This window comes from Bombus impatiens, unplaced genomic scaffold, assembly GCF_000188095.3.
Source record: "Bombus impatiens unplaced genomic scaffold, BIMP_2.2 scf_0113, whole genome shotgun sequence".
Classification (NCBI taxonomy): Eukaryota; Metazoa; Arthropoda; class Insecta; order Hymenoptera; family Apidae; genus Bombus; species Bombus impatiens.
The window spans coordinates 101,069-126,627 of record NT_176532.1 but is presented as its reverse complement, the minus strand read 5'-3'; the positions used below and the strand labels follow the sequence as shown (position 1 = coordinate 126,627).

Below are 25,559 nucleotides of genomic sequence, written 5' to 3'. Positions count from 1 at the left end.
TTTAATCGACTTGTTTGACGTTTCGTACGAGGTAAGCGATGAACGATACGTGGAAGAATTACGAATCGTACGAGATACAGTAATGGTTGCTTAAATCGCAGTAAATCAAGAGTTCGCATTGTTATTCTTGTGGAAGGGTAGTGATTTTTATTCCAGAAATATTCTCCAGCCTCTTGACGATAAAAAAGGATAGGTTTCGAAGGAGAAAACGAGAAGCATATAACGCTATATAATACTATTCTTGTTTATTCTGGACATATACTGTCTTTGGCAAAATGTTTAGGTTACGCTGACAAAATACGATATATAATATACGAATATCGTACTAGAAGTTTCACATTCGAAATGTCATCGTACCGATCCATTTATGCGAATTCATGCTTCTATGAATAAAATAAATAGAGATTTGTCTCACTCTCTAAATATCACGCGACGAGAAATTTATATTAGAAATGTCATATATATTTTTGTATATTACGGGCTTGTATATTTTGCGTACTATGACTAATGGGTTTTATAGCCAAGCTGCGATTGGAGAAATGAAGTTTTGCAGAAAAGGAAAACAGAGGATGGAAGATAGAGACGATAAAGCGCGCCAAGAGGAAGAAAGATGAAACTATTTCTGGCGGCGATTCGTTAAATTCTTTTTAGTCTCGCGACTGTCCTGACAGGGCGAGGAAATCGAGAAAAGAAACCATTCGTCTTCCTTGCAAATTATCCAGATCGTTGAATACTTACTTTCCTCCTCGAGGCTGCGACGCGGTGTCGAAAAATATAGGAACGCTGTTTCACGAATCGTTTAACGCGAGCTACTGCCTTCGATTGAACTCGCGCGAAATTAATCGACCCGACGATAAAAATGCGTTTAATAATTCGCCCCATTGTCGAACGAAAGAAACTAATCGACTTTATCTATCCCGATCAATTTTACATTTTTAACGTACATTAACGTTCATAAGTATATGAACACTTGTCAATTTGTAATAACGTTAAGTATAATTATCGAATAATGGTGAATTACTAACTAGAGGCAACATTTACTACCTTTTTATGGGATCTGAAGGAATATAAATTTTAATTTCCTATTAAACGAAATAGAAATATTATATTTTACTATCACATTTATAAATGTTATCGTTTGTCAAGGTTCGACAATTAGCGAGTTTTCGTGAGTGTCAGTTCTAGCTTTTAAATGTTTGAAGAAAGTTTTATTAAGAATAGAAATAATTACACGTAACTATAGCGATTATAAAGAACAAAATATCCAACTACCTTTGAACAGTGCTGTATTTGTCGTACGTTTTCAGCTGGATCGGATCTCGCGATCCTTATCGTTATTATCAAATTTAATATCCTATTGCATTAATTAATCCAGTTCAGGTATCAAACGAGACAACCGTGAATCATCGTACGTATACGATTTCGTTCGCTCTGTTGTTCGATTTTCCGCTGGTCCGTTATATTGCGAGTCCAGCTGACACACTAATCACTCGCATTACGTGTCCCTCGCTTTCCAACCTAGTAATAGACCAACCTAGAAACTCAATGCAGATTCGAAACTGGCTTGCCGCACGTGGAACTAGCCACGCAATTTATCTTTCCGCGTGGTTCCGCTTGAAATATTAGACGATATTAGGTGTATCACGACGATTACGTTCATCAATTTGCAAACTTTGTTTCAGTTTTGTACTCATCGCGAATCGTCCGACAAAAAGGAATTCCCCACGTTCGCGAGAACCAGACCACCCGATACGCAAATCTCCAAGTCCGTCGTTTCCGTGCTGATGGCATTTAACTGGACGAAAGTAAGTAGAATAAGCCGCGACGAAAGGAGTCGTCAGACCGATCCGTAAATTTTAACAGATTTCATTTTAGAATCTATACTCGATTCTATAGGTTTGCTTCCAAGTTACCATAGGTTACGATTTTTCTTTTTTCCTTTTTTTAATTCGTCCGAATATCGAGCAAAGTTTGGAATCGTTTCACGGAACATAAGAATTTCGAAGAATATTGGCTTGGAATTCCTATGTCTTGAAATACTGTTGCTAGTAACGTGGAACGCTCGAAAATTATAAATTGGCAACATCCCTGTAGCTTCGTTTGTAACGTTTAGGTGACGTTCATGTACATGAACTCGACCCTGTTCGAATTTAACAAGATGTCAACGATCGCGGAGACGATTCTATCGTCGTTCGACTCTGCAGGTGTGACGGTGAACTTTCTTCGTTGTTGGGAAGAACCATATCACGTCACGCATATGACTAATCCGTTCCACAAACACGTCAGTGAAACATATCGGGAAACGCGAAGTGAGTATAAAACGATTTAGTAATTCGTAAGAGAAGAAAGGACGTAAAAATGGTTTTGCCTATCCAAGTTCGACAAAACCTGCTTTTTTACTTTGCGACGATCGTCGTAACGGTGAAATGATTTTTAACGTTCCCTTTTTTTTTCAAATCACAAACGGCGTACCGTCTAAAATATAGTACCCGCAGTTTGATTTTTCATCGAGTTTGTGTAAGAGCACATTTGGAACACGAACGGTAGCCCGCATGTTACGATTGCAGAAATTTCGCGCGGTGAATAGATACGGCGCGTAAATTGCCTGATAACTCGATATACATTTAATTTTCTGTTAAAAATAGTCGTAAATTGACCTGCTTTGGCTATTAAAAGCAGCTAGGGAGAAAGTTGATTACTCGAAGGCAAAAAGTAATTCTTGGATCATTAAAATTTCAAGTAAAGGAAGGAAAATAATCCCTGAAATTCGATCGTTGAGACAGTACGACGCTTTTGTTCCAGTTTACGTGATTCTAGGGAATTACTATGAACACATGGGACTGCTGATGGCTCTGGACGAAAGGAAGCTCTTGGAAAAAGGTATAAATCCGCTGTAACATAATCAGGTACATATACTAGAGAGCAGTGTCATTAGATCGTAGTCTAATATTCGTCTTCGAAGCTTTACTAAAACCATCCTGCTTGATCATCTCAAAAATACAATTATTCTTATTTGTCGCGCAAGCGATTCAGACCTTCGAGGAAAAAGAATTCATACGTTTTTCTTTTCTATCCGTATTTTCCACGCGAGTCATTCTAACGATCCTGTATAGATTTCTCATTAAACGCTCGTCCGCGGAGAAAAAAGCATATCGCGTGAATTCGTGCCGCAGGCGAGTACTGGGTGGTCGGTGTCGATATCGAGCAATACGACGAGAAACGACCGGACAAATACTTCCGTGGTTTATGGCAGAAGAAGACCAACTCGTCGATCCTGAAAGCGTATCGCAGCTACTTCAGCGTGGTAGCTAGCGCTCCAATTTACTCGAAGAATTTTACACGAATGGTGAATCAGTACAGGCAAAAGCATCCATTTTATTTCACCAATCCACTGGCGAACATGGGTGGAATTATTCAGGTGACTATCATAATCACATACCTTGAGAAATTGTCATTTCGATAATGGAAACGCCACGACGTTACTAATTGTGGATATTTATGGAGATTCGAATTTTTACGGACGCAACTAACCAAATAAAACTGAGATAATAGAAAGTTTCGTTCTCCGAGGATTGCAAGGAACATTATACTTTCGATATTTTATATATTTGTTGCATATCGTGCGTGTTCTCCGCGATGTTTTATTAGGTTGTCTGAAAAGTATGTTTTTTTTTCGTAAACGTGTTTTTTACAACAGTGCACCTTCGTACAAACGTGAAACCAAGTGAGCGAAATGTCGCGGTGTTTATCTGAACAGAACAAAATGGATGGTACGTAATTCGACAAAACGATATAAAATAAAAAACGTCGTGCGTCTATTTTCGGACAACCTAATATGTTGAAATTTCCATAAAGACATAAAGACCCACGATCTATTATTCGACGTCGATCCATGACGTCGATTATTTAGTTTCTATGTCCGAAGATATCACATTCCTATCTTTCTTCTTGAGACATATCAAATTCTGCATCATCTTTCTCGTATTATAATTTTCATAACGCAATAAGCCACGGATAAAAATAATTCCCATCGATCCATGACATTTATACAATTTCTTCTCCATTCGACGCAAATGGAAAAGCATCTTCCACTCTTAAACGTAATCGTTTGTTTGTGTTATAAGGCAGATCGTGCCAGAAACGGCGTATCTGTACGACGCGGTGCATCTGTACGAAAGATCGCTGCTAAAAGCTCTGGACGAGAATCGAGACCCTCGAAACGGTCGTGAAATGGTGGCGACTCTTTACGGCGTTCACTATCGAAGCGCCATGGGGTACGTACAAGAAAAAGAGAAAAGGCGAGGTGGGTCAGGAATCGGCTGTTTATCGCGCCGGTTTACGATATGTAAATCAGTTTCGTGGCGGGACGATCTCGCGGTGCGAAAAGTACGCCGAAAATGGTCGACTCGTACTTGGGCGATGTATCTTCGACGAAGTGATTACCGTTTGCATATCGTAATCGGGTGGACGAAGATGAAAACGAGGCAATTCGTCGTTCTTTGCATGTTTCGACGAAAACCTAGCCGTTTAACGATCAAAGAAATAATTATGCAGATTCTGCGACTTTTGAGGACAAAACTAGAGATTAGAACGACGTTTATCTTGTTTCTAGATGACGTAAAGTAATTCATTTGTTATGCAGAAATACGAATGCGTCGATAAACATAACCGTAAATAGCGCCCATAAGAAATATTTTACGACGATTCTACGATATTCTCGTGAACGCTACTTGTAACAAAGTTACCAATTGTTTTCGAAACTTACAGAAATATTTTACGATCCTTCCTAGTAAAAACGTTCTATCGATTTTCTACTAAAATTTTGATCGTTGCGCGTTCTATAAAATTTAATCGAGTTCGATAAAGTTGGAAAGTTAGAGCAGCTGTTATTTGTAACGGCGATTTATCCGACAGATCGTGGTGATATTAATCGTGGAATTCGAGAAGGGGATACGAGATCACCTGAATCACCGTGGAAATATTTACGTCTGTGCGTAAGACGGTTTAAAGTACACGAGGCAAATAAAGCAGAGACGGCCGTTATTACGATGACGCAAGCGTCTAGAATGATAATTGACACTACGAAATAATTAAGGCTTTCACGCGGCTATCCTTGCTCTCGGATTCTCGTAATTTTCCACCTCTCTTAAAATAATCGATGCTCGTATCTCCGCTATCCAATATCGTGGAATAATTGCTTGCATAATATTTCGTTATACCGTTTGACGAGTAACGAACTGCAAAATTAATAACGAGCGAAAGAGAAACGACGGTATAAAAATTGACGGGAAATAACGCTTCACGGGTTTCTTTGCGCAATTTACGAGGACTTTTAGCGCGCGTAAAGCGCGCGTTACGACGCCTGCCTGTTGCATGATATATCGTCTGTACAGATACATGGTCTACATGGACGAAAACGGAGACGCTGAAGGCAATTACACTCTGATTGCTCTGGACAATCGACCGACAAAGGGACACGGTTTATACCCTATAGCTTACTTTGTGGGAAAAGAGAACGGCACGAATCTGCCAGTAAGACGTTAACTGATTTTTTAACCATGCCTTTTTCTTACCGGCCACGTTCCATTGGTTTCGTTTATCGATTCACGTTTCACTTACAGAAACTTCGATTGACAAGGGATATTTCGTGGATCGGTGACGGGCCGCCCATCGCCGAGCCTCATTGCGGTTACCACGGTGAAAAATGCACTTGTACGTATACGACCATCTTTTTTATCGTTTCTGGTTTCGTCAACGGTAGCGATAAATCAATTTTTCGTGACATTTGATCGAGAAAAAAGAGGGAAATAAAGTGAAAGCAAAGAGGTAACGAACAACGTGTTCGGTTTCAAGCGGTAAGACATAATGTTTCCCTTCGATAATCGAAACTTTTGAGCTCGTGAAAATGCGATCAGGCTAGAGGGTCTTGGTTCTCCTTCGAATTACCATTCGTCAGCTTTCTCCGGTACCTTTAAGGCCGATCGTTCGAAAATACATCATAAAGTTCGCCGGTCCGATCTTCAAATTTACATATGTAAATCTGTCCGAGAGGGGAGGAAGGAGGGGGAGGGCAGCTTTTGCCCTTCCTACCCGCCGATATCTTTTTCGTTTCCTTTAATTGAGATCGAATACATATCTCGACCACGTAACTGCGATTACGGATTATGCAACGAAACACAGTCGGCACGGTCGTGACCGATTTAAACGCTGCTGAACACGAGACGTTGAACGAGGGAGTACAATTAAAAAAGAATCGAATGGAGCGAGCATCTCTGACCCGAATATTCGAAACGATCGAATCGATGGTTCGTTTATTTAAAAAAGAATCAATAATAATAATGAAAAGGAAGCCACAGATAAGATCGCCGTAGACCAGAATATCGTGACTATAGACTAGAATATCGTGGACACTATAAAACTATAGAACTGTAGAAACGTGGAACCGTAGAGCTATGTATAGAACTATAAATTGCAGAACTTTGAAAGTACAGAGATATTGCATAGAACAATCGGTTACGATAACAATGGAAAAATATCTGGAACAGATTCGCCACTTACGATCAAATCGTTTAGCTCACACGGGAGAAATCATGGGCGGTATAGCCGGTGGATTTCTGTTGATTATCATGGCGGTGCTACTGGTGCTATACAGAAACTGGAAGTACGAGCAGGAACTGGATTCCCTACTCTGGAAGGTGAACTACAAAGACATTCAGATCAAAGAGAAGAAAGACGAGTCGTCGGGAGCCAATGAGGCGCCTACCAAATGCAATTCCAAGGTAAATGCCTAGCTTCGTTCTCTGTGTCGTCTTATACCAATTCTCTGTTATTCCCGTCATTTCCCTCGATCCAATTGATCCTGGGACTTTCGAAGCTCCACGTTATTCCGCTATCAAATCCCGCATAATACTCTTGCGCTTCTTATACAATGAGACCGACTGTGAGATCTTAGCAATCTGCTTATTCTATTATAAATTAAAAATTACATACGTGGTAAGATTAGATAACTATAATACCTTACAATGTAGTAAAGTTTCTGTTTTTTTTTAATAAACGTTTAAACAATACCTAGCAACGTCTTTTTAACGAGAGAAATAATTTTCCCGGATAGACAACGACGCAGCCTATTGTGAGAACCAGCCAAGTTTCTCTCAGCTCGAACCCAGATGCTGATTTTCGTTACTCGATGATTTACACGCAAATTGGTGTTTATAAGGGGCGGATATTCGCCGTAAAGAAAGTTCGGAAGAAATCGATCGAAATTACACGGGAGATGAAGAAAGAGCTGAAAGTGGTAAGTATAGGACGAGCTCGAATGGATCGCTTAAATCGCGTTTACATTAGCCAACTATTGGTCGGCTGACTGGGTCGATCGACATCCAGCGTATACGTAACATCAATCAAACTCTGTCTTTCGATCGAACGATTTCTGATCGTTCGATAAGAAATTGTCCGTTCGTCTGTTATCGAGCCCTCGTGCGATAATTTAGCAACCAACAGTAACAACGATTGGTAAATCGACAAATTATAAGTTGTAGATCGCATATAAGTTTATCGTTTCTTAGTGTATCGTTTCTTACAATTTATAAAATTAATTTGCAAAATTCTCCTTGTTTCATTACCGATTACATCAGGTTGCCCCAAAAGTGTCTTTAAAACCTAATCTGTCAAATGCTGTGGTCTTAATAGAACAAAATGGATCAGACGTGATTCAGTAAAATAATATAAAACAAAATATGTTGTGCATCTATTGCTTTCTTGTAAAGCGAAAGAAACTTTTCGGACAACCTAATATTGGAAACTTGTAACTCGTAAACTTTCGCTAACAATGTTAGTTTATTAGGCGGATGAGAACCTTCTCGAATAACTGAGCTAATATTGTTAGAGCTGCGGTAGAAACTTGTGGTTTTAACTATAGTTCGTGTCAATACTGGAAAATTAGTCTCGCCTGCACGAATCTATAATGCCAGACATATATCTTAAATATATTCAATTAGATCATAAACAGGATACATACTACGATTCAGTCGACCAAAAGTTATTTAACCTGTGGCCTCGAGAACATCGAAACCCAATATGTCGATCCATGTACAAATTAATGATCGTTTCTCTAGATGCGAGACTTGCGACACGATAATTTGAACGCTTTCATCGGAGCCTGTACCGATCCACCGAACATATGCATCGTCGTGGAGTATTGTGCTCGTGGCAGTCTCAAGGTAATTACTTGGACAGTTTATAATTAAGTAGACGAAACGTTCGCAATTCCTCGGTATAATTTTCTCGTCTTTTTTTTTCTCGCAGGATATCTTGGAGAACGAGGACATGAAGCTGGATAATATGTTCATGGCGTCCTTAGTCGGAGATATAATCAGGGTACGTATCGTTCGAGAATCGACAAACTCTTTTGTCCAAAAAGGATCAACGAGAAAGGAAATTTTGTCGCGAGAAACCTTCGAATAACGTTTTGTGTTACGACGGTTCGCACAGAGGAGTAGTCGAGACAGTGAAATATAATTTTTCATATCGAAATGCCAATCGATCGTTGAAACTTTCCCTATCCTCGCGAAAACCCGTTGAAACTTCGTACTCGTACGATGTTATCGAGAGTTTCGGGTTATATCTTCTGAGAATTTCGCGTATTCAACCAGACGAGTGCAATTGATCCCAGAATCGTCGCCTTTGATAGAATTCACCGTCCACAAGTTTGCTACTGCTTGTACGCTTTCCAGGGGATGATCTATCTGCACGAGTCCGTCATAAAATTTCACGGTTCGCTGAGTACGTCGAACTGCTTGGTGGATTCTCGATGGGTTGTAAAGCTGGCGGACTTTGGATTGCACGAATTCAAGAAGGACGCCGAGTGTGAGCCGTGTGACGTCATGAAGAAGTATCACGGTAATTCATCGAACAGATAATTTATGAATTTTTTGAAAAAAGACGCGATGTATCTATGACTAGTCATAGGACAAACATATATCTACGGTAACATGGACAAATTTTCGAAAAGATTGACTTCAACTAGAACTATGCAAAACTTCTGCAATTTGCTCAATGAATTTTATGTCGTGGGCTTTTCTTTACAAAGTTCTTTCATTTATGAATCGCATTTGTCTTGGATAACGATACAATTAAAGTTCAAATTCTACAGGTTTGCTATATCGAGCACCCGAATTATTACGATCGACGAAAAGCCAAGAGCCAGTCGTGCGAGATTATCAAAGAGGAGACGTTTATTCTTTCGCTATAGTGTTGTACGAACTTCAAGGGAGACACGGTCCTTTTGGAATCACGGAATTAACCCCTTCGGAGATATTGAAGAAAGTAATCGCGAGAGAACCGGATACAGAACCGTTCAGGTATTATCGTTATAGTCGCGGTCTGTCGACGGCAGAAGATACTTAAATTTTATGTGCTTTTGTTTTCACCCTGTCAGCTACTCTGTTTTCCTTGAATTATCTCAGACCACCGTTGAACCAGTTGGAGAACTGTTTCCATTTCGTGCGCGCTTGTCTGATGGAGTGCTGGGCCGAGGATCCTGAGACTCGACCAGACTTCAAGATCGTTAGAAACAAACTGAGACCTTTGAGAAAGGGCATGTAAGTTTGAATATCTTAACCCTTATTTTATAGCGATAAAACGAAGAGTCGATTCTACGTGATAATTACATTTACTTACGTAACTTGAGAATATAAATTCTCTGAAATTTAAATTCGCCGATATCGTTGTTAAATCGATGAAAGATCCTAGAAATATAAGTATTTGAAGTTAATATCGATAAACGAGGATTAATAAGCGTAAATTAGAAAGCAACAAAGACGAAATATCTGCACGAGTGAGAATATACCCAGCGTTTGCCATTTTAATTTCACTTGATAAAATAAATTTATTTTTATTTAATTCCAATTGTTAAAATAAAGCAAGATAAATAAATGAAAGAGAGTAAAAGTTGGAATAACTTAAAGATATGCTTTTCTCAGGAAGCCAAACATATTTGACAACATGATGGCCATGATGGAGAAATACGCGAATAATCTGGAAGCGCTGGTCGACGAACGAACGGACCAATTAACGGAGGAGAAGAAAAAGACAGGTTGCTCGACGTTCCATAAAATGCCACTCAATTAAAACGCTATCACGTTTCCTTCAAATTATATTACACGAAATTTTGTCTTTCAGACGCGTTGCTGTACGAAATGCTACCGCGTTACGTGGCAGAGCAATTGAAACGGGGACACAAAGTTGAAGCTGAAAGCTTCGATAGCGTTACAATTTACTTCAGCGACATTGTCGGCTTCACCGCCATGTCTGCCGAAAGCACACCATTGCAGGTAATTTCTACCGGAATATTTCGAAATTTACGAACTACTTGCATTTTTGTATCGTATGATATCGATATTAAAATAATTATACCGGTACGGAGGAACATTTGCAACGTTAAATATCAATATCAACGTAAATATTAGCATATCAATTTCAAACGAATTTATTTCACTCGCAGGTAGTAGATTTTCTGAACGATTTGTACACCTGTTTCGATTCGACGATAGAAAATTACGACGTCTATAAAGTGGAAACTATCGGTGATGCTTACATGGTGGTAAGTAAACAAAGTATCTAAATGTGATACAGGATCCTGAATTATACTCCTTTCGACAGGTAAGCGGTTTACCAATTCGAAACGGTATTCAGCACGCAGGAGAAATAGCTAGTATGTCCTTGTGCCTCCTAGAAGCCGTAAAACAATTTACAATTCGACACAGGCCGCTGGATAAGCTGCAACTACGAATTGGCATACATTCCGGTTAGTTCAGTGAGAAAACATCGATGTACGATTTTAGATCGTGCCAAATACAACTAATCCACTTTTATTTCTCACCTAGGTCCCGTGTGCGCCGGTGTGGTCGGCCTAAAAATGCCACGTTATTGTCTATTTGGTGATACCGTGAACACTGCTAGCCGCATGGAATCCACTGGATCTGGTAAGTAATTATTAATTTGCATCAAGAGAGAAAGAAAGAAGGTCGTAGCCTTGGATATAATTTCCTGATGCGTCTGCTCGATATTAGGACTTCGAAATGATTCTTCCATTGTACATATTCCCTACTGTTACGTCGATCGCATTCTTATGAAAAAAGAAATACAACTTCGAGGTTTGCAGTGAATATGTTATATTAGTGTAGGATCTTTATTACGTTTATTTACAATAAATGGATCAAACAGATGTTGATTAAACAAGAAACGATGGTTGTTTAACGTGAACTAATCGCAATAACGTATTATAATTAAGACAACTAGATATTAGATAGACAGTTAATTCGTTTTCGTCCCTTGGCAACCCCTTGCTTTTTGTCTTAGCCTCGTGTCTTTTGTCTTAGCCCCACCACGCACATGATCCGCAACCGCTTGTTTATAATTCGCCCGACACCCTTACATTAGTATCTCGTGAATTTTCTGTGATATATGTAAACTTTGACGCTTCACATTGCTAAATATTGGTATCATTGCATCACACGCTCGATATCCTCTGCTTTTCAGCTTTAAAAATCCACTGCAGCAGAGAAACGAAGGAACTTCTGGACCAAGTTGGAGGTTTCAAAATAGTAGAAAGAGGGTTGGTCTCCATGAAGGGCAAGGGCGAGCGTTTAACCTACTGGCTGATCGGCGAAGACCCGATCCTGCGAGAAGAACGAAGCAGGGAACGGGAGAATCGAAGAAACGGTTACGCCAGAAACAATTCCAACCCTCTGATACCACGAAGCTCTCTTAAAAACAAATCTCTCGTAAGATCAACCTTCATGAGGTGCTCGAGCGAATCACCAAAACGATTACGCTTTGCCAGCTCGGATCAACTGAACCAGAAGTGTTCTGGAGCGAACAGTCAGCTAGAGTCTATCGTCGACAACAGTCCGTGCAAGCCGAAAAGATCTTGCTCGACGAGGCATTCGTGCGTGGATAACTGGAGATCCTCCAGCAACTCGTGTCCGTGCGTGGAGAAATTGTGCGAACAAGAAACGCAAATCGACGTGAAAGATCTAACGCGGCATCGATCTGACGCGAACAATTCGCCGCTACGATCGAACTGGACGATCGGTAACGAGCCTTATTTCCCGCGTGCAGGGGTCAAGAACTTTCGGCTTGGGCCGGTCGGGATCGCGCAGACAACCTGCAGATCCGCGCCCAGCAGCCCGAGGCACAGTACTCTGATCTTAAATTGTCAGAAACGAGCGGCGCAGTCGAACGAGGAGATAGACGGATGGGACGCTACCACGCCACTGATTTATTATCCGGGAGGACGATTGGATTAAGGAGCTGCCTGCCTGGCCACGAGTGCAGCTCCTATCTCGAGTCGGTTTGGAGCGCGCGATGTCAACGCAACATCGAGGTGATTTAGTCGTCGAGGATCGAATCAGTGCTCGATTATATGTATATCGAAGTTTTGATTGTTCGTGTTGAGAGACGGGAGCGATGAAAGATCGAAGAGTTAAGGTGAAGAGTTCAAGTGAGAGTAAAGTTTGATTGGTGCGATTAATTTAATGGGGAACCATGGTTGTTTTCGATGAATGAAAGTCGTCGTGCGAAGCTCGAATGGCTGAACAGCGCGATGCTTCGATAATTGCGGAAACTCGAAGGATAAGGAGGTAGGAATTGATTGGAATTTTCTTCGATTTATCATAGTATTCGATAACTAGGCCAAGTTCTGGTTCTAACGATTCGACAATCACGTTCCGTTGTTATTAATCGATAATTTTAACCTAACGATTACACACAGACTGCAATTGGTCGATTAACGAGTTCACTCGTCGAGCGACCATTCGTTTTCCAATATGATTTCCCCCTGGCTCGCAGTACACGATGTACCAAAGCACACCGTACGTACAAACGAGATACCCAACAGATGTATTTATACATTATTTATAGCATACGTAACTCGTGCACGGAAATCAACGCGCCATAACGGTATATTCCACGCATTAGCTTAGACAATCAAGAAGGCTCGTGCTTTTTATTCTATATAAGTGTCCTCTAGTCAATTTATTTTAATTTTACGCACCGTTCAGTTCTTACGACGCGACCAATCGAATATTCATGCGGCGTTTGCAATAAAAAAGAAAAACGTTTCTACACAAAGTTATCCACGAGACAGTGGAAATTCGATGAAATCGTACGATAACAACGCGGACTATGTTCTTTACTGCCGGCACGTAGTACTTAAGACGATTATTTATGGAGTAATATATACATACATAATATATATACGTATATATCATAAACGACCGAAGAGACTCGCTGCTTCAAGTTCTTTCGATAATGCGTATCGTGTAATTAAGGAATCGATCTATCGTAAGCACGGTACGAAAAACATGTGTAAGTTTATTATTCTTCTTGAAATAAAGAAATCATTAATAAATCGTTTGTCTGACGATAGTACTTAGATTGTTGTCAAAGCCGAAGTACACGAATTTCCTTATAAACACAATGGATATCGAGCAAACACACAATGATTCGAGATAATTTCGCGGTATTGACTGAGATCTGGTTGTTGCACGTAAGTGCAATGGCATGAAGCGTGTACGAGCGAGCGGGCGCACGAGCACGATGCGTGATGAAACGGCGCCGATAACGCACCAAGATCCATTAAATTATTAGCATCGAAGAAATTAATTGAAGGCAAAACGGTGATTGCACGCGTTCTCTTGCATCTGCTGCTGTTTTATCTGCCGCCGCGCGGCTCGCGGATTTGTCGTGAAAAATTGGAAAATATCGATCAAAGTCGACCACGTCTGTGACTACAACGAATGAACCAAGTAACATCCGCGATTATAAAATTAACCGACGACACGCGGTTTACCAATTGCATCAGTGAAGCGTTTCACCGCGAGGGAAAAGTTCGTAGTCGCGCGGTAACGATCGCGCCGATGAAAGTCCAGTTGCGGTCTTTCAGGGACATTAATCGCTCGCGTACATGCGCGTGATTCATTTACGCGGAGAACATCGTCGATAGAGATTCGTTTCGATTTACAGTTAACAGGTTGATGTTAGAAAGTTCCGCTCGAATGGGACAACGATAGGGGAGGCCAGTACGTTTGAATATGCATACCAGCGACGTTCCATTCCTTTTTAATAATCTAATGGGTACTGTTACGTTTATTTATATATCGAGTAAGTCGAACTCGAGGATCAGTCGTGCCTCCCGATCGCGAAAACTATAACTAATGCCGTTAGTGGCTCGTCAGCTAACTAAACTCTTCGTTACTTTAATTTGCACGTCTCGTTACGTGCGTCTTCGTAACACGTGATCGCGATACGCCACGGTTCTCACTCTCTGCTTAAGTGTGAAACGCTCGTGCAAATACTAGAATGACTTCTGAATTTATTGCGCCATTTACTATTCGGCGTCTTTCGCAAACCCGATAGAGCAAATGAATAGTAAGCTCGTGGAGAAAATTCTTCCAGTCGTTTCCCCGTGTTCCCCTTGAAGGCAAACGTGTAAACGACAACGTTTCAACCTTCGTATTCCTCAAAACGCTATTTCTATTCTCGTTTACCGGTAACGAGCTCCAAGCCGATCCTTATACTTACAAAGCTTACCAAAGAGACCAAAGGACGAACGTTTGGTATAATACATACGACGTAGGAATCGAACACCCTGTATAACGAGGCGACTCTTATACACAGAATAGGGTACTATCTTATTTACGGTGAAGTGGTTGTCGGCCAACTTAGAGGAGCGGCCATCATTCAATCAAGCCGGACAATTTAAACAGCCTGATTCACGCAGCGAAATCATTTAATATTTGACGTCAAGCACGATTATCGTATAACGGTGCGTAATGGCCGATTGTTTATACAGGTTGCAAGCGGCGCCGCAATTTTCAAATGGTGTATCTGCCTCCTGAGAACGAGATGTTGTTGAACGTTGTCGGACGGAGCAATGTTGCAAAATGATCCGTCATTAGCGGCGGACACAAGTGACGAGTACAATTACTCTTCAACCATTTACTGCTAATAGGCGAGCAAACCGAAGAAGAGAAAAAGAATTCATTGCCTCGTACCCTCCCCCTCCTCTCTTCAGCTCGTCTCTTTGCCCCTTCGTACATTAAAAGCCATGCTCGTCGTACAAATTCATGTAAATCCCACGCACGTATAATTCCAAATTATTCTGTAACCTCGTATTCATTCGCTTAAATATTAATCGCGTCGGCGACGCTGTATTATTTCGACTTCACGCTCGGTCGAACGCGAACGGTCTCTCCGTAGAGCGTACTTTTATTAGGTTCTCCTTCTGCCAGCCTGTGTTTCTATTTATAGACACGGAATTATCTTCATCCGCCGTAGAACAATACGTTCAGAGTGGTAAAAAATTTTGATAGGAGAATGCTAATCTACGCGGTTCATCGTCGTCGTTCTCGAATGAAAGGAGCGGCTCGATTACCAGCAATTAGATCATCGTTGTTGCGCGTACAGACATACGCGATTAGAAACGACACAGAAGGGGAGGAGAGATTTGCGATAGAATAAAATTCCATTTTGGCGCGAAACGAAGAAGTCAGAAGGAAAATAACAACTTCGTTTACTCGAGCACAATTTTTTACTTTACTGTCCGATTAATATTCGTTGATCGAATCTCCCGCTACAACTCTTCTCTTATACAACGTCATTTATTACACAAACGAAAAATAGCTAATGGGGTAAATCAATGAACTCTCATTATACGTATCCTTACTGTACCACGTTCTTTTGTTTCTATAGATTGGCACTTATCCCATCGTCGTTGTCGTCTGTTTTCACAACTTTGCACTAAATAAAATTTCGTTATAGCGGAAGAAGGACAGACTATTTTATTAAATGAAATCTATCGCATTTTCTTGATGGAAGTTCTCCTGCCAACGGGTTACTCACAATCGGTGTAGCGTGTTGCATCTTTCTACAAGGTACCGCACCTGTGGCTCAAACGACCTGTTGTCCACGCACACGCGGTTACTTTACATAAGATATGCGCAAGCTTAGACCGAGCTGAAAATAAACTCGTCGCGATTCGACACGTTCGATCGTGAGGCTACGTTCGTTGTCATTTAACCTGATTTCCATCGGCACGATTCGCGACTCGCCGACCAAGCCAGCTCGAATGCCTCGCGTGCCTTTTCCGCGATAAATCTCTTCCCTATGATCGCGAAATTATCCGACAAGTCAACGAAACTGGTACAACGAGATCAAAACAAACTCACGTTTCAACAACAGGGAAAAGAAATCATATCCAATCTTTTCTAATATACTTCGAAGTATACTCGACGAACATCTCCCGCTAACAAATTGTTCGATATTTTAATCAAAACACGACAACGTCTATAATCGTGTAAAACGTACGATCTTTCGTCAATTTGCTTTTTAATTATCGTCGAATTAATCCCAAATGAGAATCGCATTTAACGGAACAACGGAGACGAATCCGCGAAAAGTAACGCGGAGCAGATAGTGGGCAGGTTCTTACCTTGATAATGTACTTGTAATTAGGCAGCCGTGTTCCCTTACTGACTCACACACGTCATCGATCAACTAACTATTTTCGATAAAAACCCAAACAGAGTGAATGTTCGGATGGATTTCTGAGTTAAGCACATTCAGATGCTCGTAAATTATGTATTTTAATATATATATATGTATATATAATTAGTATAAACATTTTACATACATTCATAACGACCATAACAGCATCCTTTTTACTATCCATGAAAAGAATCCTTCTGAAATCAGGTTGTTTGAACTTAATCGACTTGAACTCGACTAACTTGAACAGTTCGAACGCGACTTAAAAGTACAAGAGCGATGAAATGTCAGGAAATAAGCTTGAGACAACGTGGGAGAAAAAAATGTTGCTGCTGGCGACGGAGGCCGCAAAAGTTACACGCTCCCTGTGCACGCTAGATTGTACGCGCCGAGCGGCGAGTGTTGACACTCACGGGGAAAAAGATAAGATAGCAACTGTTTTACCAGCCAATCGCCGCTTCTGTGCGTCGTCGTCTACGTCACTGTTGCTAACTGTGGTTGTGTACACAAGTACACAGGTCTGTATTCAATTGAGATTTCTGCTTTCCGAATAGTGCGATCTCCGGCTGAAAACGTCGCGAAAACAAGGCGCATCGGACAAACACTCGTTGAAAGAAGAATTCCACCGACCGACCATAAACGATCGGCCCGAACGGTGAAATCCAAAATCGTGTTACCTCGCGGCACAGGGCGGAAAGAATTTTATCGCGAGTGCAGAAAGTGACGCTGCAACATTGGAAAATTTATAGGAAGATAGCGGGAGGAAGAGAGGTACAAACGAACTCGGCCGAGAAATTAATTGAACGAGATAGGGGGACGGTCTGTTGCTTCAAGAAGGAGGCATGACCATCTTTCGCGCGAGAATCTTTTACTTTGACCACTATAGTCCGACTTCGAACACAAACTAAGTCGTACAGAGAAACATTTATTACCATAAATTAGATAAACACAGGAGAACTCTACGAGAGAATTTTCAATTGGTATAAATTTAGTGGGAAAAGGGAAAGATAGAAAATCTAGTTAAATTGGAGACAAGAAGCTATCTATCGAAACTTTTATGTTTCGATATCTCGTTTATCGGACGCTACTTTCTCTGCAACGTAACGCATTGCATTATCGTTCGTATTTACGCGCATACAGCAGAGCACGTGCATTAACAGTGTACGCGCGTAATAAAGGCATTCGTGCGCTACGCTATTACATCCTACGTTAATGTACGAACAATCGTAAGTTAGCATGTTCACGGTATGCACTTGCGCTCGTTGGAAATTTTGCATACTGATACATAATAATAAGTACTAGAAAATTATGGCAATTAACTTGCGACCAGTCAATTAGCTGTTGAAAAACGTTGACATTCCTTGTCTGGTAGAAAAAAAGGAAAAGAGAGGAAAGAAAGGAAATTCGTATGGTAGAACGATTACAGTAGCGAGAAAATATGGTAGGTATGCATTCCGTGCTGATAAAACGCGCAGCTTTCACTATCAATCGCGGTTACAGTACGTAACCAGAAACCAAAGTGTCGGAGGAAATAAGTAAATACCACTAGGCCTCTTAACTTCGTCTTATAAACAAGATTACTTCCAGCCGACTACAGATTTGCAAACAATTAGAGTGTAAACTACATCTTCGATGCGTTATTTCTCGCAACCTGTTGCACGCCACGAGCCTCGAAATTTTATACGGCTATTTTATTAAAAAACTGATGATCATAAGCAAAGAAATGCTAATTCAAAACGTAGCATTTGTTCGAACAAAGAAATTATATTTTCGAGATGATTAAGAACTGTGCGAGTCGTAAAGCTGTGCGTAAATTATAGTCCCCTCCTTGTGCGATCTTTGATTTATCAGTTTTATTTCATTCGAAAGCATTTTACGACTGGAAGGAAAGAAAGACACATAAATACATAAAAGTGCAGAATAGCAAGACGAATGTGATAACCGCGTGGTCGCGATAACGGCAAACTTTTGGCTTTCTAAAAATATCCTTAGCTCATTGTAAACTAATGACGAAACATCTACTCCTCTGTACCTCGTGTCGTCACCTAAACTCGCCTGTGATATAATTCATTTGACCCGGTGTGGCATTTTATTTGCTAACTAGATATCGTTGATGAAACTCGGCGCTCGATTTTTGCCAACGCTAGAGTTATAAAGTACGTATCTTGTTTCTTACGGATCATACACGTATAATTTTATTGAAATACAGTTGTAAAAATTTTATATGGAAATTTTGAGGAAATTTCAATTTTCGCTAATAAAAAATTATGATATCATAAAACAAGTGATAATTCAAACTTTAAGGATTAGATTCGATTAATGGAAACGAACAATTTTAAGGCAGTTACAGCGCCTTCTACATGCACAAAAAAGTACACTTTCGATAGAGACATCTATTTAAGGGGAATATTTTCTCCCGCCATAATCAGCGAGCTTTGATTAGCCTAAAAAGTGTTCCGATAACGTAACCAAGATCTAACAACGTGAACACATTCGAATCCCACGAATTCGATGAAAACGATATTAATATTTAGTAGGTCGTTGTGATTTCCAAATACGTACAAATTATCGGCTATAGTAAACATGCACTTACATTAATTCGCGTTCAGTCGGATCATGCTCGGCCTTGATAGTTGTTTGACACCGGTGGCTCGAGCGAGTACCATTGACTTCCGTTCGAAGGCTATAAAATTCCAAGACACGTATCACACTCATTCACCCACATTCGCGTCGATTTCGCGGTAATTTTTATGAGAAAAGCGAAAATTGTCGGCGAGTTTTTCGAAGATTCGGCGTACTGCCGATCTCGATCGGAGCGCCGCTCCGGTGCTGCCACCTGCACGCCGTACGGCGACACTAGACCCCTTCGGAATCATGTGTTCGTTCAGTATATTGCGGCCTCTGCTTGCGTACGGTTGTTTGTAAGAGTATAACGATTGGCTGTCTCGGTGGCGCGTTTCGTCTTCGTAAAACGAATCTGTGATTTCGTTGTGGATCGTGGATCGCGCGTATACCGATATAGCGTGTGGTGTTCGACGTTTCGTTGGCCGCGGGCAGTGCACGTATTTACACCACGTTCCGTGGGAAAAGGGCAAGGAAAAAAGACGAAAAAGAAAAACTTGGCGGATAGAAGTGCGTCGTCTTCGCGCCAGTAAAGGCGTCCTTCCGCGTTCTCTCGTACGTAGACGAGCCGCGCGGCCAATCGTGCGAGTGGAGTGATTTTATTTTCCAACGAGTAGTGCCTGACGAAAGACGGAAATAACTGTTAAGTGAAGTTCCTCGACTTTTCGCGATCGGTCAACGAAAGACCAGCAGGGATGACGAGGTAGCCCCCCATCCGCAGGATTGGATTACCATGCTGGACACGGCCACGAGTCGCAGGTAACAGAGAACCGTGTGCGCCCCGTGTGAAGACTCCCCACTCGCAGCTTCTTTCTCTTATCCTCTTCTTTCCTTACTTTCTTCGCTTCTCACTCCTGTCTCCTCTCTTTCTCATGTGGTACACACGTTGCTTTCTCTCTCTCTCGTGATCGCGAGAGGGAACCGGCGGGAATAGTGGTGCGATACGCGGTACACACGAGCGAATAGGACGGTTTCTAGCAGGCATTCGCTAGAGTAAACGATTGGATGAGCGCCAGCTGCTCAAAGGAAATTCCTTTGACAAAATTTCTCGAGTGTCACTCGATCTATACGCGCGCGTGTGGCAGCACTATGGTTTAATGACAATACCGATGGTTCAACGATTATTATATTATGATATGTACATACATATATATATGTGTGTGTGTGTGTGTGTATATAAAATAGATTCATTTTCTAGTAGTCCTCTGTACTTCAGCGGAAAGGTCGAATACTTAACGATAAGAAGGGCGCGTGTCAAATTCTTATTCATGACAATTATATACGTATTATATGTTCATGAATAATACTACATAGAGGAAGTGATAGCGCGTGCGAGGCCCCCTGACGCGGGTAAAGTGCATCGCGGCTGCTGCGACGACGTGTATAACGCGACAACAAATTTTTATGGAAGGCTGACACGCGCCTTGTGATGGAAATCTAAAATTTCTTTGTGCTCCCGGGCCCGTCATGTATTTCCGGAACGTGTATACATCGTGTTGACGCGTCTCTTCTACGTCAAACGTTCGTTCAGGAAATGAGCTAGCAAAGGTTTCGTGATTACGTTGTACAGTCTGACTACTAGTATTTTCGTTCTGTTGTGTACAAATACGTGTATATTTACCACATATATGTACGTTTAGGAATGCTGATTAATCGCATAGCGGTAAAAAGCTTCAGCAGAAAAAACATTTTAGAATACATATATATGTATACGCGTGCTCGTATTGGAAGGGTTCGATGTAGTATTTGCTCTCTCTCTCTCTCTCTCTCTCTCTCTCTCTCTCTCTCTCTCTCTCTCTCTCTCTCTCTCTCTCTCTCTCTCTCTCTCTCTCTCTCTCTCTCTCTCTCTCTCTCTCTCTCTCTCTCTCTCTCTCTCTCTCTCTCTCTCTCTCTCTCTCTCTCTCTCTCTCTCTCTCTCTCTCTCTCTCTCTCTCTCTCTCTCTCTCTCTCTCTCTCTCTCTCTCTCTCTCTCTCTCTCTCTCTCTCTCTCTCTCTCTCTCTCTCTCTCTCTCTCTCTCTCTCTCTCTCTCTCTCTCTCTCTCTCTCTCTCTCTCTCTCTCTCTCTCTCTCTCTCTCTCTCTCTCTCTCTCTCTCTCTCTCTCTCTCTCTCTCTAGTATTTGCTCTCTCTCTCTCTCTCTCTCTCTCTCTCTCTCTCTCTTCCCCTCCCCCCTCTCTCTCTCTCTTTCTTTCTCGTAATCAGCGTATCGAAACAACGTATTTTCGTCGCTTGGCTCTGATACACGAATCTCTGACGTATAAGAGCAAACGAAATCAAGTTGCGGCTGCGACGACGCCACGGAACTTGAGAAATATACTAGAGCGACAACGTCTGATGTATCGCGTCCCAGGGTCCACCGTATTCTAACCGTTAACAGTTTACTTAACGAGCAGATAAGAGAGAACGTAGAGGAAAATTTCCATCGAGGCTTTCCGCGTTTCAACCCGCTCGCTTCTTCGTGCACGGTGTATCATATATATATTTCTACTCTTGAATCAGTTCTGGTTTAGTATGTAACGCAGGTGTCATCGGTTTGTTGACTGTTTCTCGTTCGTCGAAGAGGATTCGAGGAAGATTAATATTTTTTCGAATTCACACGTGGCGTCGCTACGACCGAGCTGAGTCATAGTCGGTACTTTCGGACGTCAAAAAATTTCATTCGGTTGGTTATCGCTGTTTGCGCATGGTTTTAGACGACAATTTTATAGGAGTTAATGAAAATGTAAACAGTGCATGTTACACGATCCTAAACGATATCGCGAGCGTCTCGAAACGTAATTTGTGCCCCAATAAATCTTCAACTTACGTACAATGTATATCGACGCGATCTCGTTCCCGTAATGGGACCGTGAAATATGGAATCGAAAAATATGTAGGTCGATTACCGACTTTTCTGCGTCGGTAAATTCGCGTGTATTTTCTCGTTCGATCGTGTGTGTTCTACTAGGCGTGGATAAAAAACGATTTTAACAAATGGAATAAATTCATGATACGAATACGAAAATGAGAGAATCTCGGTGTCATGTTTTCTCCCGTTCGATCAGCTTCGTGGACGCTGGTAATTCGAGAAAATAAAATTCGCTTGGAAGCTACGGAGCAAAGGTTGCAACGATAAATATTGTCCAGGAGAGATGTTCGCCGTTGTCGGCAACCAAACAATAGCTTTTCATCGTACGCCGTTCAAAAGCGACTCGGTGGAACGACCGTACCAGCAGAGACGTTTAATGAACTTAATTATTCCGAATGTCGATGCTTAACCTCTTTGTTGACCGCTATACCACTGTTAAGCAGCAACATTGTTAGACCTCTCAAACAGGTGGCCCTGCTAGCTCAACCTCAACTTATTGCTACACGCGTTTCCACATCGAACAAATCTTACTTCTTTATTTTCTTTTTAATAAAATTACTCGGTTATGCGAAAAGAAACCGGGCCTTGAAAATGTTCAGTATTTTCCGCGCTCGGTTCTCCAACGTCGTTACGCTTGATTAATGTTCCGTGCATTTACATTTCATTTAATGCAAAATCGCTTTTACCGCCGAATTACTTTTTACTTTTTGCATAACAATGTCCGTACATGAGTGTATGGTCATGTTGCGAAGCAAATTGAATAAGAGAAGAGCTTTAAAGAGAGAAGGAAGGAAGGAAAATAGGACACGTGTAGCTGGAGACTGGAGACGGGAATGAGTTCAGAAGAAAAACAGTTGCGCTTAACGAAGGAGGATTAAAACCGGCGAGACACCTGTAAAAATCCTATCTACAACTCTATTCAAGTAGCTCACCATCTCGGTTAATTTTACTCGTTCGACTTCATCGTGATACGAAGTAACGACACGGTTCACGCGAAAACGTGAAACAACATGTGGCGCGTAACAGCGCGAGCAACAACTCGTCGCTGCGTGCGTTACGCTGCGCTCTCTGGTGTGCGCTCCGCGTGCCTACTCGATATTTTATAATGGGTCTTCCGATAAAAATGCCACTTGTCAGGCCGCGACTGTTTTGCATAATTTCAGTTCAGGATACACGCGCGTAAATTGCGAGCACGGGCAATAAATCTTAAGAGAAACCGCTACGCTTCAGACTCGTGCCTTCTCTTTCTCTCTCTCTCTCTCTCTCTCTCTCTCTCTTTCTCTCTCTCTTTCTCGTTAGCTTCTGGTCTCCCTTTATATCTCGATAGACGAGATAGTGGCGCGATGCAGATGTATGATGTCCGATATATCTAATGGCAATTAATGCGAGCAGTTTAATATCATCGCACCGCATTTGTATCCACCGGATACCATTCCATCCTGCTATTCTCTGTACTCACGGGCATAAGTAGTTCATGAAAATATTCGAACACTTACAGAAACTTTGTACGAATATATGACGAGTGTTATATATTTTTTAATTTTAATTTAAATTTAAGTTTAAATTAACAAGTTGTAGTGAGACTCGGTTATCCTGGCTGTATCGGTAAAGTTTGAAACAAATCTGAAAGTGTATACAGAAAGTACAAGATATTCGTAAGAACATTTCGTTATTTATAAGAGTTGTTTACAAATGGGATAAAACTTATCTATAATTCTATGATTAGCTTCTAGCGAGAATTATACATAATTCCAAATATATATAACGACCTAATCATATCTAACGTGACAGCAGAATTGAAAATTTCTAAAAATTATAGTTGATTAGTTTAACTTCTAACTGGCTCGTAATCGCCAATCATATAACAGATCTCGATCTATAACGAAGAAAGAACGAAACGAAATCGCTACGGTGAGATATTGATTAACCTGACAGATTGACATAGATACTTCTATCTCATATAGAATGAAAAAAAGAACCGATTCCGTGTTTCTAGTTGAACTGAAATCTTATTGTATGCGAGTCGAGCGCGCGTACGAGTGCGCACGGCCACGATTCGAGCGTGGAAAAAAAACGTGCTTTCTAATTAATCAGTTAAGCTAAGTATTCGCCGTGCTTAATGGCCGTAATTAGCGCTATATGCTTCGCGCGAGCACTGAAATTACGCGATTGACCTGTGCCAGTCCGTTCGGGAGAAATTAATAAAACGTAGAATGAGCTAAGCAGTCATGATTGCACAGTTTTTACGAATCTTTCGGAGTAGCCAGTTCCTACGCGATACCAGCGTTTTTTCTTTGACTTTTAACCCTTGGCCGATTCGACGGGATAAGAGGGATTCGATGTTCTTTCCAAGTTACATGTAATCGGTTGCTACTTATCTCGTTCTATGTATAACTTAATTATTCACTGTAGAACACGACGATACGTTGTATCTCATTTGAAGAGTTTATCGATGGCAAAAGTAGCCCGTGAACCGAAAGCTTTATGAAAATGGAATTTTATCGTTATCACAGTCGAAGTCGTGGCTGGTTATGCAACACTAAAGTCACTTAATGTTCGCACGTTTTGTTTACACTGTGTGTAACGCAGGTATGTAAAACACGAATGAAATCCATAACGTAATACGACGCTATCCTTCCAATGCATTACACGAAATAATACACAAGCTGTCGAAAATATTTGGACATTTTATCATAGACAGATTTTATATTTATATAAACATTATACGTGTTATGTAAAACGTTTTGGAATTTTTAATAAACCAAGGTTACATTGGTCAAGCTTGAAACCAATCTAAAGAAACGTATAGGAATTACAAAATATTTATCGCAAAGTGTTAGTGAAATTTCAAAATAATATATATTCGTAAAAGATATCTACGCGTGTTCGAATACTTTCGTAAGTCTATGTATATCCAATTTAAGCAAAAAGTCCTTGATTTAAGATTTGTGTAAAATATTTAGAATGTCGTATCAAAACAAAAAAGGAAAAATACAAAAAAGAGAAAAATTCCATAATTGCTCGTTCGATGATTTTCTACGAGTGAAAATTCCATTGATACCGTTCTCTCTAATTAAGTCGTCATGCAAAACAGCCGATGGAATGCCGCGATATTGTTGGAAACGTAACGCTAAAAATTCATGGGCTGAGATTAATAAATATTCTCGATTCCGCCAGCACGGTTACTTTTCAATGTTACAACGACGCGCGGTGTCTTTAATTTTCGGTTCAGCGGCTTGCGTGATCCGAGGAATATCAAAAGCGCTGCTGTGTGTTGTACGGCATAAGGGTGGTTGAGTAATGACTAACGAGTAATGCGCCGACATAAGTAAGCATTAAGTAACGAGTGGCACTCACACGTGCGCGCGTGGTCAGCACACACTACCGAGGACGGTGTACGAGTCCGCAGTGTGTACACGAGAGATTACGAGCACGGTTGTCTCGGCTGATCATGATGTTCCTTTCATTCAGGTCCCGATTAACGATCTGCAGATGTATTTAACGAGTCTAAAAGCGGCACTGTGGTTTACCGAGCCGCTCTC

The 25,559-nt window shown here is 41.1% G+C and overlaps 1 protein-coding gene across 2 annotated transcripts in view; it reads left to right on the top strand.

The window, feature by feature from the left end:
* Positions 1–25,559, top strand: part of LOC100748515 (guanylate cyclase 32E) — a 58,876-nt gene that overhangs the window by 11,236 nt on the left and 22,081 nt on the right. For both annotated transcript variants that reach the window (XM_033318744.1, XM_024364859.1), the window contains exons 5-24: positions 1,683–1,805; positions 2,114–2,309; positions 2,803–2,880; positions 3,174–3,418; positions 4,129–4,274; positions 5,394–5,532; positions 5,622–5,712; positions 6,574–6,779; positions 7,112–7,294; positions 8,115–8,219; positions 8,305–8,376; positions 8,733–8,898; positions 9,152–9,359; positions 9,465–9,599; positions 9,981–10,093; positions 10,180–10,331; positions 10,502–10,600; positions 10,660–10,804; positions 10,884–10,982; positions 11,539–12,641. In XM_033318744.1, the coding sequence (XP_033174635.1) occupies positions 1,683–1,805; positions 2,114–2,309; positions 2,803–2,880; positions 3,174–3,418; positions 4,129–4,274; positions 5,394–5,532; positions 5,622–5,712; positions 6,574–6,779; positions 7,112–7,294; positions 8,115–8,219; positions 8,305–8,376; positions 8,733–8,898; positions 9,152–9,359; positions 9,465–9,599; positions 9,981–10,093; positions 10,180–10,331; positions 10,502–10,600; positions 10,660–10,804; positions 10,884–10,982; positions 11,539–12,308 (3,471 nt within the window). In that variant the 3' untranslated portion in view covers positions 12,309–12,641. The remainder of the gene's footprint in view (positions 1–1,682; positions 1,806–2,113; positions 2,310–2,802; positions 2,881–3,173; positions 3,419–4,128; positions 4,275–5,393; positions 5,533–5,621; positions 5,713–6,573; positions 6,780–7,111; positions 7,295–8,114; positions 8,220–8,304; positions 8,377–8,732; positions 8,899–9,151; positions 9,360–9,464; positions 9,600–9,980; positions 10,094–10,179; positions 10,332–10,501; positions 10,601–10,659; positions 10,805–10,883; positions 10,983–11,538; positions 12,642–25,559) is intronic.